Source organism: Sebastes umbrosus, chromosome 1, assembly GCF_015220745.1.
Source record: "Sebastes umbrosus isolate fSebUmb1 chromosome 1, fSebUmb1.pri, whole genome shotgun sequence".
In the NCBI taxonomy this organism is placed as follows: domain Eukaryota; kingdom Metazoa; phylum Chordata; class Actinopteri; order Perciformes; family Sebastidae; genus Sebastes; species Sebastes umbrosus.
This window is the reverse complement of record NC_051269.1, coordinates 6,060,873-6,079,949: the sequence shown is the minus strand read 5'-3', so window position 1 is coordinate 6,079,949 and position 19,077 is coordinate 6,060,873. Positions and strand designations below refer to the sequence as shown.

General features: G+C 41.8%; 2 protein-coding genes across 5 annotated transcripts in view; both read right to left on the bottom strand.

Moving 5' to 3' along the window:
* Positions 1-4,723: 4,723 nt before the first annotated feature.
* Positions 4,724-9,604, bottom strand: c1h3orf14 (chromosome 1 C3orf14 homolog). Of its 2 annotated transcripts, none has more exons than XM_037767908.1 (4): positions 9,457-9,604; positions 8,059-8,194; positions 7,214-7,282; positions 4,724-5,969 (listed from the first exon to the last, which is right to left on the bottom strand). In XM_037767908.1, the coding sequence occupies exons 1-4, from the start codon at positions 9,507-9,509 to the stop codon at positions 5,793-5,795; spliced, it is 435 nt and encodes a 144-aa protein (XP_037623836.1). In that variant the 5' UTR covers positions 9,510-9,604; the 3' UTR covers positions 4,724-5,792. The 2 variants fall into 2 exon arrangements, with proteins under 2 accessions (XP_037623836.1, XP_037623909.1); XM_037767981.1 differs by having other exon boundaries at positions 9,453-9,573.
* A 2,535-nt stretch (positions 9,605-12,139) lies between these two features.
* LOC119490712 (receptor-type tyrosine-protein phosphatase gamma-like) overlaps positions 12,140-19,077 on the bottom strand; it is a 460,745-nt gene continuing 453,807 nt past the window's right edge. For all 3 annotated transcript variants that reach the window (XM_037774207.1, XM_037774205.1, XM_037774206.1), the window contains one exon: positions 12,140-17,677. In XM_037774207.1, coding sequence (XP_037630135.1) covers positions 17,528-17,677 — 150 coding nt within the window. In that variant the 3' untranslated portion in view covers positions 12,140-17,527. The remainder of the gene's footprint in view (positions 17,678-19,077) is intronic.

Sequence of the window (19,077 nt, the reverse complement as noted above, 5' to 3'; positions counted from 1 at the left end):
CAATGCTGGTACCTAGTGGTTAATGATCAGCTGCCAACACCTCTACTACACCTTCCACTGCTACCATGAGCAATGTACTGATAATATATGGGTAAAATCAGGTGGTACACTACATGACCAAAAGTATGTGGACACTCCAACATTACAGACACGTAATCTCTGGGGAAGCCACAAGATTTTGTAACCCGCTCCATTCAGCCAGCAGAGCATTAGTGATGTACACCTTGCACTTCATCCCAAAGGTGTTGGAGGGGGTTGAGGTCAGGGCTCTGTCGTTGCTTTTACAACGAGGCCATACAACTATTGAAGCATGTTTAAGCCCAAAACTACATTACAATGACAGCGACTAGACCAGGGGTCTGCAACCTGCGGCTCCGGAGCCACATGCGTCTCTTTATCCCCTCTCCAGTGGCTCTCTGTGGATTTTTAAAAATGGAAATGAATAACTGTTTTTTGTTTACATTTTTCATTGTTGTAGGTCTATGGTACAACGGTACGACGGAGTATTAGGGCTACATTGAGGAAAAAAAATAAAGCTGAGATTTCAAGAATAAAGTAATATTAAGAGAATAAAGTCATAATATTATAAAGCAGTAATTTTACGTGTTATTTTCTTTTTATTCTTGTAAAGTTATGACTTTATTCTCGTAATGTTCCGACTTTTTTTCTCGTAGAGTTATGACTTTTTTCTCATAATATTACGACTTTATTCTGGAAATCTCAGATGTTTTTTCCCTCAATGTGGCCCTAATACTCCGTAGTACATTTGCACTTTGGCCCTCACTGCATTAGACTTATATACTATATACTTAGACTATAAACTGTGTTACCTTCATCACAATGCTCAAATGTTTTGCGGCTCCAGACAGATTTTTTTTTTTTTGCCTAAAATGGCTCTTTTGATAGTAAAGGTTGCTGACCCCTGGCCTAGACACTGTAGCATCGGTGCTTAATTTTCTACCTCTTTGGCAGCTCTTGCTTTCAGTTGGTGTCAGTACAACAATCCACTTGCAGAATACTGAAAAAGCTTGAGAGTCAGTTATTTTCACAGATAAATTACTGTTGTATAATTTAGATTATTCCTTAGTGGTGGATTCAATTTAAGTGAGACTTGACCGTCAGCTCAGCTATCTATTTAAAACAGAAAGAATCATGACATCTTTTTAACAACATCTGTATTAGCATGTTGTGTGTTTTATAGGTTTTCATTTCTGTAGTTCTATATCTATAGTTTTTTTGTTTTCTCTTAATGAACCTTGAACACTTTGTACTCTAAAAATCCTGTAAGCAAGGGGTGCTAATTATCTATAATGATGTCATGTATGTAGCATTGTGCTGGAATTATATTGCGACTACAAAATAATAATTTCAAAGATTTTCATTTAAATAAATGTCTGTTAAAGCTGAAGTAGGCGAGATTGGAGCAAATATGATAAAAAAAGTTATTTTTATAAAACGGTCGTTACATCATGACAGTAGAACATGAATCAGGTAACCTGAAAAAAATCATGTTCCTCTATGTCCTCCGGTGTCCTCCGTTGCTCCTAACGGCATCTGCAAGATTTCACATACAGGAGAAAAACAAACAGTAAGAGCTGATCTGAGGTCTGCTGTCCATCTGCTGTCTATGAGAGCCGGCTGTCAATCACTCGCGAACTCCGACCAAACGGTCAAACTAGGCAGCGCTGATCAAATATGAATCAATATTATGTTACCTTAATGCCTATTTCTCTCCTCAGATGTTTTCAGAATCATCTTGTAGTGCACGGTTTAGCTGTAAAATTAGAAAGTTTGTGACGCCGCCGCCATTGTGAAATCTGGTGAAGGAACGCCAAGTTCTGGTCACATGACCGGAGCACAGCCAATAGGAACGCTCTCTCAATAGAACGACCTGTGATTGTTCAAAGTCTCCCGTCACGGGTTAGATTTTCTAAAGCCTGAAAACAGAGCCATGAGGAGGTGCAGAAGTCTAGTTATCTCTCAGAACACTTGAATTACAATATGCTGAAAGGTTATTATGGAATTTTTGCCCAATGATGCCAAAAATATACTGATTACTGAAGCTTTAACTCACTATCTATTGTCGAATGAGGTATCACAGTGGAGATGGAGCCGATGTATCACTGATGAAGCCCTGGTGATCCGGTGGCTGTGGCGACATTGCCCGGGAAAATCACAACCGCTCGCCACCAATGACAACGAAACAGAGACAATCGAGATTGTAACTTTGGGTGATGGTTCAGATTTTGTTGTCCAGGGTCACATCTGGATTTAAAAAAAAGAGCAGGTCAGTTTAAACCGACATCCACCTGATTTTATGTCCCCATGCAAAAGTTGTTGTTTAGGGGCTGCAAGAAAACACCAATCATCACATTTTAGAGTTCACAAGCTCCTCTTGCAACTGGTAGAACACACTAGTATAAATGACTACAACATGGCGTCATTACTAAGGCACGCCGCGCTTCAAGTAAGATTTTAGATTTGTTTGGTACTGTTGTGTTTCTGTGTTTTACAGCTGTGATGTATAGCGCCTGCTAATGTATTAGGGTAATTCTGTTTAGAGGTGAAGGGGAAAAGGTATCAAGGTAGCTGACAAACGGTTATGCTGTTAAGTGTTTCGAAAAAACAAAAACAAATATATGTCAAATGTTCTGGTGGATTTATCGTTTATTCTTTTTTAAATCCTCAAAAGCAGAGTGACGAAAGCATCTCTAATTACAGTGAATGTGCAGCTTTTTAAGATGATATAGTGATGATACATTTATTACATAACTATAGCTGCTGTAGCAACACACTGCTGCTGCTGTCATCAGGCCGAAGATGAAACAGTAGGCGTGGGCAGATGGTGATGTTGGCTCAATTATAATCCCATGGAGCGTTGGCCTTTGGAATGTGTTTCAAGCAATAATGACCGGCGAACCTCCAAATATTCTCTCCCAAATTTCACAACATCACTCACACCTTGTTTCCACGGCGCGTTGGAGGACAAGCTTAGCGTGGAATGCAGCCCCTCAGGTTTCTGTTTTCTGAAAGAGGCTCCAGCTTTCATGGCCCGCGGACTAACAGAAAAATGATTTCATCACTTTAATACTCTTCTACACCTGGGCTGTTGCTTAATGGCGGGGCTTTCCACAAATTCTGTTAACAGCGTCGTCACAGAGTCGTGTAAACCATCCGGAAGGTATGTTAGTCATATCTGTTGTATGCACTTTTCTGTGACGAGTCGAATAGAAATTAAATTCAAATATTTAAATCTAACCGCGTCTTTGGATGTATCATTAAATGTTAGGCATTATCTAGAGGATACAGCACAAAACAAAGGAAAAGAGAACAGAAAACAGAAAAACACATTAAAAAGCAACAACACACAAGAGAAATGCCAAGTAAAAATTAAGTATTATAAGTTTAACCTTAACGAAACTCTTATATATGGCCATATACGGGCTGTGGCTCAGAGGGTAGAGCAGGTCGTCCACCAATCGGAAGGTTGGCGGTTTGATCCCCGGCTCCTCCTCAGGTCACATGTCGAAGTGTCCTTAAACAACATACGTAACCCCAAACTGCTCCTGCAGACTGAGACATCGGTGTGTGAATGAGTATTTAGATTAGATCCTGATGGGCAGGTTGGCTCCTTGCATGGCAGCCTCTGCCATCCGTGCGTGAAGGTGTGTGTGAATGGGTGTATGCTGACATGTAGCGTAAACAGCTTTGAAAAGAGTTCATACAACACCAGCAAGGATCCAGATAGGAGGAAACAACGTGAGTTAGAGCCAACAACAACTTCAAGTCTGATCGTGCACAGAGGCAACGCACAGGGTGGATAGAAGCAGAGATTATTTTATTTTTTTTGTCATCATCATCATGTTTGGGAAACACATATTGCATACGGTCAATATGACCGCTGCATTCAAGGTAGAAATACTCTGACCTATCAACATCAACATCATCAACATCATCATCATCAACATCATCAATAGCATCGATGTCATTAGGTGCGGAGGTGCTTATGAAAGAGCTGGGTCTTTAGCTTTTTCTTAATTTTTATTCAACATCTGTTGTTTACATAATAAAATCTCTATTTGCTAAATGGTAGTATGGACACTTGTTTTGAATATACAGTATATATAATAGTTTTGAGGGCATACACAGGGTTTCCACCAGAAAACTAGTTAGGACTGGCAGCCAAGTAGTCGTGTTGGGGTGGGTGGGGGTGCTGAGCAAAACTCGGAGGAGCGGCTTGTCACTAAAATGAGAATAGCTGGTCCACCTTAAAGGTCAGCCCACCTTAAGAGAGCGAGCTGGAGCCGCTGTTGTCGCCGTTACCACCGATATCAACTATTGGAAACAAATCTGCAACAACGTCTTCTCAATGTCTCAATCTATCTCCTCTCAACGGCTTTCAACATGGCGACGATGAGCTGCGGCTAACAGCTAACGGTGCTAACAGCGTTAAACATTCAAACAAACAGCGAAAGTGCTGACAGAGCTAACGGTGTTAGCCTGGAGGGTGAGGCGGCGGTGATACGCTTCCACAGCAACGCAGTTATCAGCTATAACCGCCGTATGAGAGCAGTGCTCTGTACTGCCGTGAGCTAGCCAGAAGCTCTGATTACAACACACACACACAGACTTCATACTCTGCTCAGGTAGACATTACTCCTCTATATCTTTACATAGACAATAGTTGTTGATGATATATTAATGCTGATATCATAGACTCAGGTAGACATTACTCCTCTATATCTATGGATAACTATCCAACTATATTTTAGATTAGAAAATATATCATATCTGTACTTATTATCTTTATCAACTTTAAAGGCAACCAGAGTCTACAGTCAAACACCAAATCCAAGTAAAATTCTCGTCTCTTTCACTGGTAAACTGTCTCTTATTCTGACTGCACACTGACAATCTGAACTAATACACCAGTAGTGTCAGAGACAGACACGGTCCTCCTGCTGGGGACTGAGGCAGCATTTTGCTCTCTGCTAACTTTAGTAAACTATTTTCATTATAAAAATAAGGAACATTTCCATCACTTGTGTATTATTCTGTAGGAACACTGAACAAACACTTTCCCCAAAAAGGCAACAGGTCACTCACAACCGCTTATAAAACCGAAACGCATGTATTAATGCTATGAAACGGAGAGTACTGAATAGAATAATACAAAATAAAACATGAGCATTAGGTTTCATTAGTTCCACGTTGGCTGTATGCCAAAGCAGCGGGGATAAGGAGCTGGGCTCCGGCTTGTTTTTTCCTCGTCCTGGTGCTCGGCACATCTGGGTGATGCGTTAGCAAGTTTGATGTGTTAGTTTTGCATTCACATCCTCTACAATGGTGGAGCGACGGCGACACACCGGCCTCGTCTTATAGACAACTCTCTCTCCGTTGCTGAAGTAGCTGATCAGGAACCTGCAGGCGGGTCTTCCAGCTCCGGCGTTTCATTTGCGCTCGCCATAGTGCAACTGACAATCCTCTCCCGTTTCAAAAACTCATTGGATCTGCACAAATCATGTAGGTGACCTATTTTGGATTCTAAACAGTGAATTTCAATGCTCTGGATATTGAATTTAGCACCTTTAAATGTTTCTATCACTGAATCAATCTCCATTCCTGAAAGAAAGGCTTGTGCACCAAAGCGTCCTCCAAACCGTGATGGGAGGATGCTCATGAAGGAGGGTCTGAGTGGGGCATGAGAATCAACAGGCCTGTGATCAGCTGCATCATGTGATCATCAAAGCTATCCTTCACGCTACAGCGGCAGCATCAGCATTACTGCTCTCCTATCGAGCAGTCCTGGGTTTTGGGCGAGGAGGCAGGCTCTGGTCTTTGGCTGTGCTGGGTCTCTGTTTGGCTCTCCTGGGTGGCTGTCCCGGACCATGAGTAGGGTGCGGGCCTTTACCCAGGAGGAAGTGCTCCCAGACTGGGATAGAGTCTTCCACAGATGCCCAATATCTTGTCTAGAACAGAGAAACGACATAAACCGTACTGTTAGGTCACAAAACTCTGACACATCATGAAGGTTCAACCCGTTCTCATTCCCAACTCATCAAATCCTGACGCCCGGTCACAGTAAACACATGATTAACACTTAACTGTGGACTGAGTCCTGCTTCGAGGACCAGGAACCATTTCTTTATATTATTTATTCATTATTAGCGTCTGTAGTTATTGATATTCTGATTGTGAATTCATTATTTAATAACCCAGAATATGACTATGGCGTCTTTTGAACACCGGAAATGATTTATTATGCTAAATGTTTCAGGGAAAACGTAAATGATGTAACTCATATCAAACCAGACGTTCAGGAATTATCAGCCTCACATATGACTGAATGGAAATGAGGATAAATGATGTAAAAGGTGTTTGTTGCTGACAGACAGACTCTCCTTCTCTCTCTGACTTTAACTGTATCCTTAATAAAAGTTAACGAAGAAAATTACAGAGCAAGAAGAGAAAAATCTTCCTGATAAATGAAGAAAGTTGTATCAGAACAGTCCGATCGGCAGCAGCGTCCAATCAGTAACTGATATCCAATAAGGGGGCGTGTTGGTCGGTAAAAAGACTTCCGTGAAGGATACACCGGTGTACCCTCGCTTCTGGCTCCTCTGGCAAGCCTCCTCTCTCCTTGATCCTCGCTCCTCGAGATGCATTTTAAGAATTGGGACGTCCTCCAAGATGGAGCATTGAGATCCGGGTCACAAGCCGGAGGAGCGAGGAGCGAGGAGCGAGGAGATGAGGAGGCACAAAATTGGGAAAAGGGAAGCAGCTCCTGCTGAGAGTTTGTTTTTCAGATCTTCCCACCAGCACAAGAACACAGTAGAACCAGCAGAGCTCTCGACCGCTTCATCACAGAACCATAATGAACTGTAGGAGTCTGCTCAGAAGGGAGGGCAAATGCAGATACATATCTACAACTAATTGATTTATGAAACAGTCAGCGTTCACATTGAGTACACATGATGTGTGGTCATTATCAGTTTTGCTTTAAAAGATATCTCTTATAAGGAAATCTAATATATTTGTACATTGAGCTTTATTTTGCTTTTCCAAACCATGCCACGGGCCAGTCCTACCAGGTAGGCTACATGTAGAACCTTCTCCTCATCGAAAGGACACGGAGCTACTGTAGCACCAGTTTAAACACTAGCAACAACACTGACCTGCAGTGTGAACACTGTCTATATGAACACGGTGTTACCTCCAGAGCCAGGAGACGTGGGCACGGCAGCTGTTTTCCTCTGAGACGATCCTCCATCTTGTTGAACTGCTGCAGTAACAGAGAGCACACACCATGGATGTGTTAAGAGAACAGGATACAGCGTTGGAGGCGGGGCGAAGAACTTCCACACCGAAGACATGTGTTTGTGTGTGTGTGTGTGTGTGTGTGTGTGTGTGTGTGTGTGTGTGTGTGTGACGTTACTGACTGTGCTGCTGTGTGCCGACGTAAAACCACCACATGGCGGCTGCACATGTGTGTGTGATGGGAGATATGAGACAGCTTCTATCAGCTGCTGACTGACGGTTCATCTCTAGCTGTTAGTTTAGGAAGCGCTTGATTTATGCAGCAGAGTTTTTTTATGAGTGGAGCAAGTGTCGTCGGTGTGGAAGTTCTCCAGCTGAGTGAAGGAGACATAAAACTGCAATTTGTCACAACTGCAGGTCCTAAATAAGCCGCGGAGGAACTACCTTAAAACATCTGGAACAACCAATCAGACTCTTATTATAGTGTAATTCATTCCAATGTCACAGATCCTACCTGGACCATAGCTAACTGGGGTGTAATGTCACGGATCCTACCTGTACCATAGCTACGTGGGGTGTAATGTCACAGATCCTACCTGTACCATAGTTACGTAGGGCGTACTGTCACAGATCCTACCTGTACCATAGCTACGTGGGGTGTAATGTCACAGATCCTACCTGTACCATAGTTACGTAGGGCGTACTGTCACAGATCCTACCTGGACCATAGCTACGTAGGGCGTACTGTCACAGATCCTACCTGGACCATAGCTACGTAGGGCGTACTGTCACAGATCCTACCTGCAGCAGTGTGGCGTTCCTGTGGCGAGCAGCCTCACGCTCCTTCACCTGCTGCCTCCTCTGGACCTTCAGCTGCTCTCTGTGATGCTCTCTGACACGCTCCATGTCCTCCAGCAGCTCTGCTCTTCTTCCTAAACTGATAGAGAGAGAGACAGAGAGAGACAGAGAGAGAGAGACAGAGAGAGAGAGACAGAGTCATAATATGAACACTAGTCCAGTTCACACTGACTGCTGGTGCTTAGATTAACAAATGGCATTTGAATTTTTTTTTTTTTTTAATTTCATGTACAAAATGAAATGAATGCCATTAAACAGCAAATGAAATGACAAAGTCATATTCGACATTAATGTCAGAAAACAGAAATTAAGACTGAATAATTGGTAATAAAAGAAAATCTACAGATTGCATACGGGGACATGAGGAACAGCAGAAGGTAAATCCATCTGGTGTCCTCAACAAACCTGAACATGGTTCTACTGACGGTCATCAGGAGGGCTGGAACACTTTAGTTCATTCATCAACACATCAGAAATTAATAAGCAACTATTTTGATAAGTGATGTGATCTTTAAATTCCTGGGATTCAGCTTCCCAGTTCAGAATGGTTCTTTAATCAAAACTGTTGTCTTAATCTATTGGCCGATGTATCGATAATCAAACTATTTGTTGCAGCTTTAATCATGATTCATAACCATATTCATATTTCACTGGGCAAACAGAGTTCAACCTAGCAGCAGCACTAGCTCAGTCTGAGGGGACTTGAACCTGTGACCCTCCGGTTCCCAAACCAAGTCCCCTCACAGACCAAGTAGAGACTGTGAAGTGGAGGCTACAGAGGTGCCAGTTCTCCCCCTGGACACTGCAGAGCTGCCCTTGAGCAAGGCACCAGAACCCAAACTGCTCCCAGAGCGCTCTAGTAGCTGCTCACTGCTCCTCATATATACTGGCATGGGTTAAATGCAGAGACTGGATTTACATTTACATCTGATGCTTTATTGAAAACAAACCCAAACACAAGTGCAAGTTTAGTAACTTAACATGATAGGCTGCAAATACTGCAGGACCAGAACCAGAACCAGGACCAGGACCAGCAAACATATCATAACTAAATGAAATGATAAAACTACACAATCAAAGTGGAAGACGTCACACGTCGAATGTATGACGTCACACGTCTCCGGGTAACGTTACAACGTGTCTGAAGAACCGGGCTAAAGTGTGCATGGTTAAACGTGACGTTACGTGACGTGACGTTAGGCTGACGTTACTTAAAGTCTGCAGGCTAACCACAGCTCTCTGTGAGGACAGGAGAGTCACGGTAACGTTATAACTTCATGGAGGAGTCACAGACCCGCTGACTCTGTTGTATCTGGTTCACATTAAACAGGACTCACTCACATGTCCTCGTGTCGCTCTGTTAGTTCCGTGTCTTCTGGTAAACGAGCAGCCATGCTGACAGAGGAACACTAGCATCAAGCTAACAAGGCTAACCCTGTTAGGTAACCATGGTAGCTAACAGGCGGACACCAACCGGAAACAAGCGTTGTGTACTTCAAAATAAAAGCGCAGTTTGTTTCGGGAGAAAGTCGCCTCACCTTTAGATCTTATTTTTACTGAAGCACTGGAAAGAAAACTGCTGTTGGGAAAAAGTTGTTTACGTTACACTATAATAACGAATATTATATCAGAATATGACTTAAAGTGGCAATCTGAAAGATTATCATTTCAATAAATGTCTGTTAAGTCACTGAAGGAGGAGACATGATGGCCCTCTGATGAAAGTATTGCAATATTTATATATTTGCAGTATTATGAACTGGGTGATCCATTGTATATACACATACAGAAAATAGACCTGCTCACATAGAAATATAATTTTTCTCTTCTATTTCTCTGCTTGTGTATCAACAGAAAGACAGTGAGCACAGTTCCATTGTTTCCACTCTAATAGAGAGTATAAATCAGCCAGGACTGAAATGTGAAGGAGTGTATCATCTACTGTATCTCAGTATGAACATCTGAACACAACCTGTGTTATGAAGTTCTAGTTCTTACTTTACCGGCTGCTGCCCTCTGCTGGCTCTCTGTTAGGGAGCAGGTGATGAAATACTGTAGTGTTGAACTCAATGTGTCTGTTTCAGAGAGTGGAGTCATAACTGTACTGTATGGAGTCAACAGTGTTATCCTTCCTAACACTCTCTCTGTGTCAATTTCAAATCAGTTCAGTAGGCTATTGGCATGACATGACGTGTGTTGTCAAAGCATAAATACGATTAGGAAATACAATGAATAAAATAAACAAAAACAAAATAAAACAATGAGAAAAAATACAGTAAATAACAATATTATAGAATAGGCATTGGCGTTCTGTGTGCTTGTCAGTAACTCTGTCATGAATAGACTTTTACTATCAGTTTTTTTCAGTTATTTTTAAAGCCCCCTCCGGCCAGTTTTACTTCCTGTTTTTTTCTCAAACAGAGGATGGGGGTCAGACGTAAGTCATTACCATGGCAACCAGATTGCATCGTTTTTCAAGCCAGTTTAGATGAATTTACTGTTCATCAGACCACAAATGAGACACTGTGATTCATTTATTTCTCTAACAGGACTTTTGTCTTGTTTTCCCTTGAGCTGAAAGTTGCGTTCTCCCGTCATTCTGTCCTGTTAGAGGCCCGTAAACCTCCGGTATCGGCTGCTTTCTGTTCATTTATCTCCTGGAGGAGGAGACGGTAAAAAAGAGAGCGAGTGAGAGAGACAGTCAGTGTGTTGTGTTTATTGTGACGGTGGGATTTCCACTGTGTGGATTTCACCCGTTCACCACACACAAATACCATTGTGAAAATAAACACACCAAACTAAAGTGGAAACTAGAAATAAAATGGAAACCCTTAGTGAGCTAATGCAACAAGTTGGGCTAGCTAACTACAGCTAACTATATAGGAACTATTTATATATGTATATTCTAATGAACTGCATGTGACATAGGAAGGGGAGCCAAATGTGATTGGCTGGTTTAAGCTCATATTTTCTGATCTAGACAGCCCACAATAAACTGACTGGGTTGTCTTATTTCACAGTCTGTGTGTTGGTAGGAACTCCAGATACCCAGATGGATGTGCACAAGCACTGACTAAGAGAGCTTTTCATATGTCCCCTTTAAGACAGACAAAATTATGTGAATTTTGATGCATTTAAGACCAACATTTTTTACACTGGTCCACTTTATTGTTAACACTAAAGGGATACAGGTGCACTGTCAAGTGTGCATATGTCCAGACTTTACTTAAAAGCCCTCTTCTGATGAATTCTCTAATTTCTACAAATAGGGAGCAGGTGCCAGTTACGTCCTGGGTTGCCATCAATTTAACAGGATTTTCTACGATTTGTACGTACAGTATGTCCTAAAGAGCCAACTCAGGAGTAAGGAGTTCTTCACTAAAAGTGAAGAATAAGCCACATTTATCGCGCAAATCACTCCTATACCCACAACAAAGTGTAGAAGTAGCTTTAAGAGTAATTAAGTGATCACAGGATTAATCACGTCTGCTCAGGAACAGCCAATCAGACCCAAGGATTCACAGTAGGCTACTTGTCTCCCCATTGTTAATCTTCATACTATGTTATACTGCAAAAGCCTATATGATATTTTTCAAGTTCATTTATCATTATTAGAAATTAACATGCGAAAGAAACAACAATGTAATAAGTGTGAAAATTAAAGGAAATTGGCTGAAATTCAAAAATAAAAGGGAAAACAGGAGAAGAGTGCGCTTTATCTTTCATTTACATCCAAAATCTCACTTTTTAGCAGTTTGATAAACAGCAGCAGATTCATAATACACAACAATGAATGCTTTTGTCTGAACAGACTGTCTCCTGTCATATAACAGCAGAAAATGTCTATTTACTTAAAAGGATTCAGTAGTAATGTGACTGAGAAATGAAATTAGAAACAAATAGTAGAGTCAAATCTTTTTTCAGGAGGTGGTGAACCAAAGCAGAGCTAAAAATAACTGATCCTGTAGAAAAAACTAAAATACACAAAAAAGAAGAAATATTAGCAGACAACGTTTTCAGAAAATTACATCAAAACCCATATTTTATTTTATGTATAGCAATACCATTTACATATTAAATAACACTATAATAGAATGCTTTGATATAGCTTTTAACAAAACAAAAAAAAAGAGATCCATCTTTTTGTCTTATTTCATGTAACAAAAGAGGAAGGAACAGCCACCTCTCCAAAAGGGGTCAGTGGTGAGGAAATGATCTCGTCAGAGAGCTATTGTACTGTTCACGCCTGGCAACAGAGTCCTAGCCTCCAGAGGACGAAAAAGCAAGAGCAAAAAAGATCCAAAGATCGTAATATCACAATCACTGCCTGAACATTAATGGAGGGCGTGTGACGATGACGCACAGACACTTGGCGACGCCGTGACTGAATTCTAATGGAGGGAACAGATTGAAAATATTGGTGATTATAGACCAGACATTTCATTCTGTTTCAGATTGGAAACATAGTGAGAGCTTTGTGGTAGCTATTTGTTACATCAAGAGTTGGTAAAATAATCAATTTTGGGTAAAAAAAATAAAATAAAGCCATGGACCAAAAAGAAATATGGAAAATTTGAATGATGGAATTTTAAAATACAGTCAATACATACACAGTTTCCAGAGAAGGGCTGGGTTACAGAGGCAACTACATACTGTATATGAACATTTCTTAATGACAGTACAGCTGCGTGTTCACTTGTGGCAACACGTTTCATTCAGAATGATCACAGTGATCAGAATTGCTTGAATATGGGGACAGAACAAAAAACAAAAAGATTGAATGAGCATCTGAAAGGCCCGGTCACATTTCACAAATCAATTCATTTCACTCGATCGGCACATTTGACCTGCTGATCCACGCAGTGCTAAGCTTAGAGGCAGCTATCATATTAGCTTTTCCCAACTAGTAGGGCAAGCTACTTTGAATGTTTAGCACATTATCGGCTTGCTGGCGTGTTAAAAGTTAGCTCAGCAGTGACAGTATCTCACCAATTTTTTCGAGGATTGTGACCAAGCACTTAGGCAAAGGGTGTATTTCACCGAACCAATGAAAGAAAAGCCCCAGAAGCAGAACATGTAGATGTTTCCCTAACAGAGTTAGGCCATATATATATATACATACGGCCTCATTCCACACTGTCTGCTCAGCTCATCTACTGATGCATCTCTGTATCCCTGATGATGGCGTGCAACAAGAACTGCATGGAAGGATTTTTGATGCTGAAGTTAAAGCAGACAGATACTAAAGTGAGACTTTGAAGCCAGTTATGTGTAAGGGCACCGGTATATAATACAGATATAGTGTGAAGGTTGGGCATCCAGTCAGGAGAGAGAAAGGCTCGCCCAACATCTTTTTTCTGCACGGGAAGGATTCGAGTCTTTGGTAAAAGTTTTGTTAAAAGATCATTTGCCCCTCTCACATTAACTGTTTTGTGCTGTGTGGAAAAAAAAAAATCGCTTTCACATTTTCTTTCAAAATGCAAATAAACCACAAGTGTTCATTTTCACGCCGTCGACGATACAGCATATCATCAAAATCAGTGGCTGAATCAGAACATCCTCATGTCACAGAAACGTGTAAGTGTGGAAATATGTGTGTGTATGTGTGTGTGTGTGTGTATGTAAGAGGTTATTCTGCAGCTAAAGCAGGGAACATCTCAGACTGCTCTTTGCTTGTAGGCCACAAAACTACTAAAAAATACGTCTCTGGAGAAAAGGTCAGTGAGGAACGGAAACTATGTACACAAGGCCTTGGGAGGTCGGAGCGGGTCATCACACGTCTGTCAGCGAGCACGGATCTGGAGCGGACCTCCACCTTTTCTGTTTTCACTATAGTCAGTCACTTTAATAAAACACAGTATAGACACCAATTGCTAAAGAGAGCGCTTGCTTTCCAGTTTGTGAATCAGATGAAAGTGGTGATAAAAGCACCTGTGTAAAGGTAGACAGCGATGTGTCTCTGAGTGTTTCTGGCTGGATTAATGAGAAGAGCAGCAGTTTGTCAGGCCATCAGAGGTCTGTACTACGAAGTGAGTTCCAACATACCCAGGGTATCCTCTCATTATCTGGCTTCATTAATCCTAACAAACGAGACCACACTAAGCGGTCCTACGACGCTGGTTATCAACTCATGGACAAGTCTACTGTCAGCAGACAGACAGGCAGAGCGGCACGTTTTACAAACCAAGAGCGAACTATCTTAGACAAATACGAAGAAGTTAAACACATAATCCAGACAAAAAGTAACACAGTTGAAGCTGCCAAAAGCAGGAAGAACAACTGGCAAAAGAAAAAACTGCCGATGTGTGAATGCGTAAATTAACAGACTTATTAATTTAATGAAACACTGAAACTGTTGAAACTATTTCAACCTTTTTTCAGCTGCATCCCATCAGGAGGTCAGGAGCTCAGCATAAGTTACCGTGGCGATCTACCCCGGTAAGAAGTGATCCCCCGTCAAAGGACTGAAAACCCTGAAGGGTTAACCCTGAAGTTACCTCGCTGACCCTAAATCTTGCTTCGTAGTACAGGCCTCTGGTCAATGAGTATAGTGTGTGACTTGGCAGTTGATGCCAGATTAGTTATAATTCAAAGGATACGGCTGTCAATATTCTATAAATGTCTTATTATCAACAAATCCAAAAGAAAAGACCAAAGCCACCAATGAATTGATGCTACTAATACGTTTGTCTGTGTAGCCAAAGTCTGCTCAATGTGTTTCAATACAGCAGCTTCAAATATCCCCAACAACTGTACCATTTCCACCTGTTTGAGTAGCGTCTACAAAAACTACAGTGCCCCACTGTTAGTGCTAGTGTTATATGTCTTAAGACATCACATAAAATAAGACAACCTAATGTAGAACTAAACATGCCACAGACAGGGTCGGGGAGACGGACTAACATCTTGGTTTTGGTCTTTTAACTTGTCAACAATAACACTGAAATAGAAAAACAGCCAACTGATCCTTCAAGTATGACAGAGGAGTAATGTTACTGGTACTACTGGTATTTAATGGTACTGCTTGAAGTTAAATGAATGATCTGCTAACGATTACATTTCTGATCAAATCCCTTTTCACATTCTTGTCACATAGAAAAGCTCAAACCCACCTTTACTTTCAACACATTTAAAGCTGCCATTTACAATAATGTAACATGAATGATGATGATGATGATGATGATGATTACCACTTTTACTCACTTGACTTGAGACACAACAGCATCAGTTGATTCTGGGACATTATGAATGACATGTTACCGTATCACTACAGTCTTTTGTGAAATGTAGCCACACCTGAGCATTAACTCTCCTCCGTCCATCCATTCTGTAAACAGTATACGTGGCAGATGAAGATGATGTCACCAATAGCAGATAAGTAGAATCAAAAAGCATGTTTCTTAACAAACTCCAGCTCCTCATAACCAACCCTATGAAAATGGAGCAGCTTGTTGCGATTCATCAGAGAATACATCACAAATACAGTTATGGTAGTCAAAGCGCCGGCTTTAGGCTTCCAGTTTGTGAATTAAAGGGGACATATCAGGCTCATTTCCAGGTTCATTGTACAATCCGTTTTAGCGCCTGCCTCTTTAAGCCCCCCAAAGAAGCCCAGTCTGCTCTGATTGGCTTAGAGAAAAATTTGGTGCACATTTGCAAACGTAGTTCTCAAGCCGTGAGGGGAGATACTCAGATGGGGGGTGTGGTATATTCGAATGAGCTGCTTGTGACATAGGAAGGGGAGCCGAATGTGATTGGCTGATTGAATCCCATGTTTTCTGTTCTAGACAGCCCACAATAAACTGACTGGGTTGTCTTATTTCACAGTTTGTGGGTTGGTAGGAACTCCAGGTACCCAGATGGATGTGCACGAGCACTGACTAAGAGAATTTTTCATGATATGTCCCCTTTAAGGGAGATCTTTTGGAAAAATATTTCTTGTCTGATTCTCCATTCCTACACCTCGTGCCACTATCAAAGACGTACTATATATATATATTATGTTAACAACCTAAAGACCCGTTAAAGCAGAAGAAGAGGGTTATTTCGCAGTTTTTACTCTGTCCAGACGACATAAGAGCAAATAAACTGAAGATTAAAACATTTTAAAATGTACACCCACTGCTGGGAGACTAACACTGAGAACCAGGTACTGTTTTAAACCCTGTTTCAGATTCCTAAACCTAACCAACGTGTTGCATAGAGCTTGTTTTAGAGTCTGCCGCCCCCCCCCCTGCAGATCCTATACCGATTCAACCCTGTATGACACACACAGGCGTGCATGTGAGGAACCGAGGGCTCAGTGTTGCTTAATCCGTGCTCGTCTGTCACAACGAATTCAGGACAGAACAAAAAGAAAACTCTTTAAAGAAAGGGGGATTTTCAAAGAGATGGGTAATGTTTGTATGTGTGTATTGAGAGTGCGTGAGTTCAGATGACATAGCAGCATACGGGACCGTAGAGGACCGAGGGAGTCCGCTTCCAGATGGCTGTGAATCAGGGCGAGTTCTGGAGGGAAACTATCGGACGCGGCGGAAATCAAGCGGCCTGAGGCGGGACGCCACAAAGGACATGTACAAAAATCACAAAGTTATTATGATAAGGATATATTTATATATGTATACATACAGTATTTCCATATATTAAAAAGCATAATATGAATTATACAAAGAAATAATAATAAAATTTCACAGTAGCAGTTATTACACCACCTTAGGTAACATGAGTGTGACTCGCTAATAAGAGGGAGAGTGACAAGAAACCAAAAAAGAAAAGAAAAACGGTGAAGAAGAAACTACTTTTAAAAAACAAGCTTTACTTGTGATAAATGAGTGCTACTATGAGTACTATAGATGTGTTGGGGGGGGGGGGTCACACTGAGCTGAGGCCTTCCTCCGTCCACTGTCGTAAATCAACTGGCAGGTGGCAGGCAGAAACGTCCTTCACAGAAGCAGTTGATTTAATAAGGGCCAAAGAAATGGAATGTCAAAAAGTAAAATCCGAGCGGGAGTGGAGAAAAGCCAAGTGAGTCAGCTTTAGTATAGGCAGTAACACTGACATTATATAGTGCAAACAAGAAAAGACAGAAAAAGTGTTTCTCGTTGCCTACCGACGCCGTCATGAAACTCAAAAACGCAGGTGCAAACCCTTCAGTAGGAGAACATTAAGACATAAAATGGCAAAAAAAATAAATATCAAAAACTTTTATCAGTGTAAAAAAGTAATCAGGTTATTCATTTTAACCAAGAGTCTGGCAAAAAGGCCTCAAAAAGTCTTGTTCACAATAGTTCCTTTGACGGTTTACAAAGTTAAGTGCCTCCTTTGTGGGGCTCAGAGACCTCGCGGGGGTGTTTGGAACCCCCCTGAGACGCCCTCAGCCAGGCTCAGCTCCGGGGCCCCCGGAGGGCCTCTCTCAAACCAGTGACTCCATGCTCTCTGCCTGGTCGCACCGGTCGGACATGGACGCCACGGTCCCGTTAATGTCCCTGGTCAGAATACACGAGGCGCTCTCCTTGGTGCTGGCGAGGCTGAGCAGAGCTTTGTATAGGTACTGGTACTGGTCCTGTGGATCCAGATCAGTGACAGACAGAGAGGAGAAAGACAGAGGAGAAAGACAGAGAGGTGAAAGACAGAGAGGAGAACAGGTGAGAACAACCCTTACTTTTCCCTCCTCAAGTCATTACCCGTAGTTATAGCTATTTCCCACTATACCTTACCGTACCACACTAGACCCATGCTGTTTTCATCTCTAACTCTCAGCACAATCCCAGCAAACAGGCACCAACCATCAACCACTCGGTGTCAGCCAGTACATAGCTAATTTGATGCTTACGTCTTTTATTTGAATTAGTGGCAATTGGCAAGAATAATAATAAGCAAGATAACACACTGTGAGCTGTCTTTTCACCATGAATTATTTTTGTTAACTGTACAGCTTGTCATGTAACAGTTTTTTCAGCTTAGTGCTTGACCGATGTTGCCAAATCCCTGCCAAATTCATTGGATTGATGATATACTTACTTACACTCCTTTTGAACAAGAAGCACAACTAGGGATTATTAAGGAATATAGTGTACTGTATGTCTGAGATCGCTGGGTATTGTCAGGGTTCAAACCCCCAAAGGGGTAGAACCCCACTGAGTTTATTACCTCCGCCAAGGCCGAAGGCCTAGGAAGGAGGTTATGTTTTCACCGGCGTTGGTTTGTTGGTTTGCTTTTTAAGCATTATGATCAGCCAGAACATTAAGACCTCTGGGTATAACACCTGCGCAGTGTAACTGATAACGCGTTGATGATGCATGACCCCGCCTCTTTCCTTCAGAGAGATAGAGAGACAGAGAGAGAGCGGGGGGGGGGCGGGGGCAACAACTGTAGATTTGGCGTTTTTTTCACATTAAACTCGGTGAAATTACAGTTGAGTTTGACCAAAGCACACTTGGTGATTGTTGGAAAGAGTAACGACGATGGTTTAGGTGAGTTTTACTTTGATTCTGTCCAGTTTGAATGAAGTGTTTTACGATGCTCCGCTACGTACAGCTGATCTCAACATAAACAAAAATACACGTGCATGATGGCGCAAGCTGCACGGAGAGCGGGACGGAGGACAGCGCTCTCCGAGTGCCATTCTAGTTTGTTGTCTTATGCTGTCGTTTAATTTGCTGTGAGCTGGAACAAACTAGAGACATGAACATTTTGCTCCATTAGTGGAAATGATGTGCAAATGCTTCATAAGAAATATGACCCCAACCGGCCTGATGGTGGCGCTGCAATTGACAGTCGGGAGTCCGATTGACTTTCTCTTGGACCATAACAGTCTGTCATGATGGCTTTTTTTTTTTTGCTAATTTGCATGATCTGAAAAAGTTTCATATTCAACACGTTGTCATCTCAACCCGTCACATACTGATGCTTAATGTTGCGAATTAAACAGTTAGGTTTAGGAAAAAAACAACCTTTGCGTGG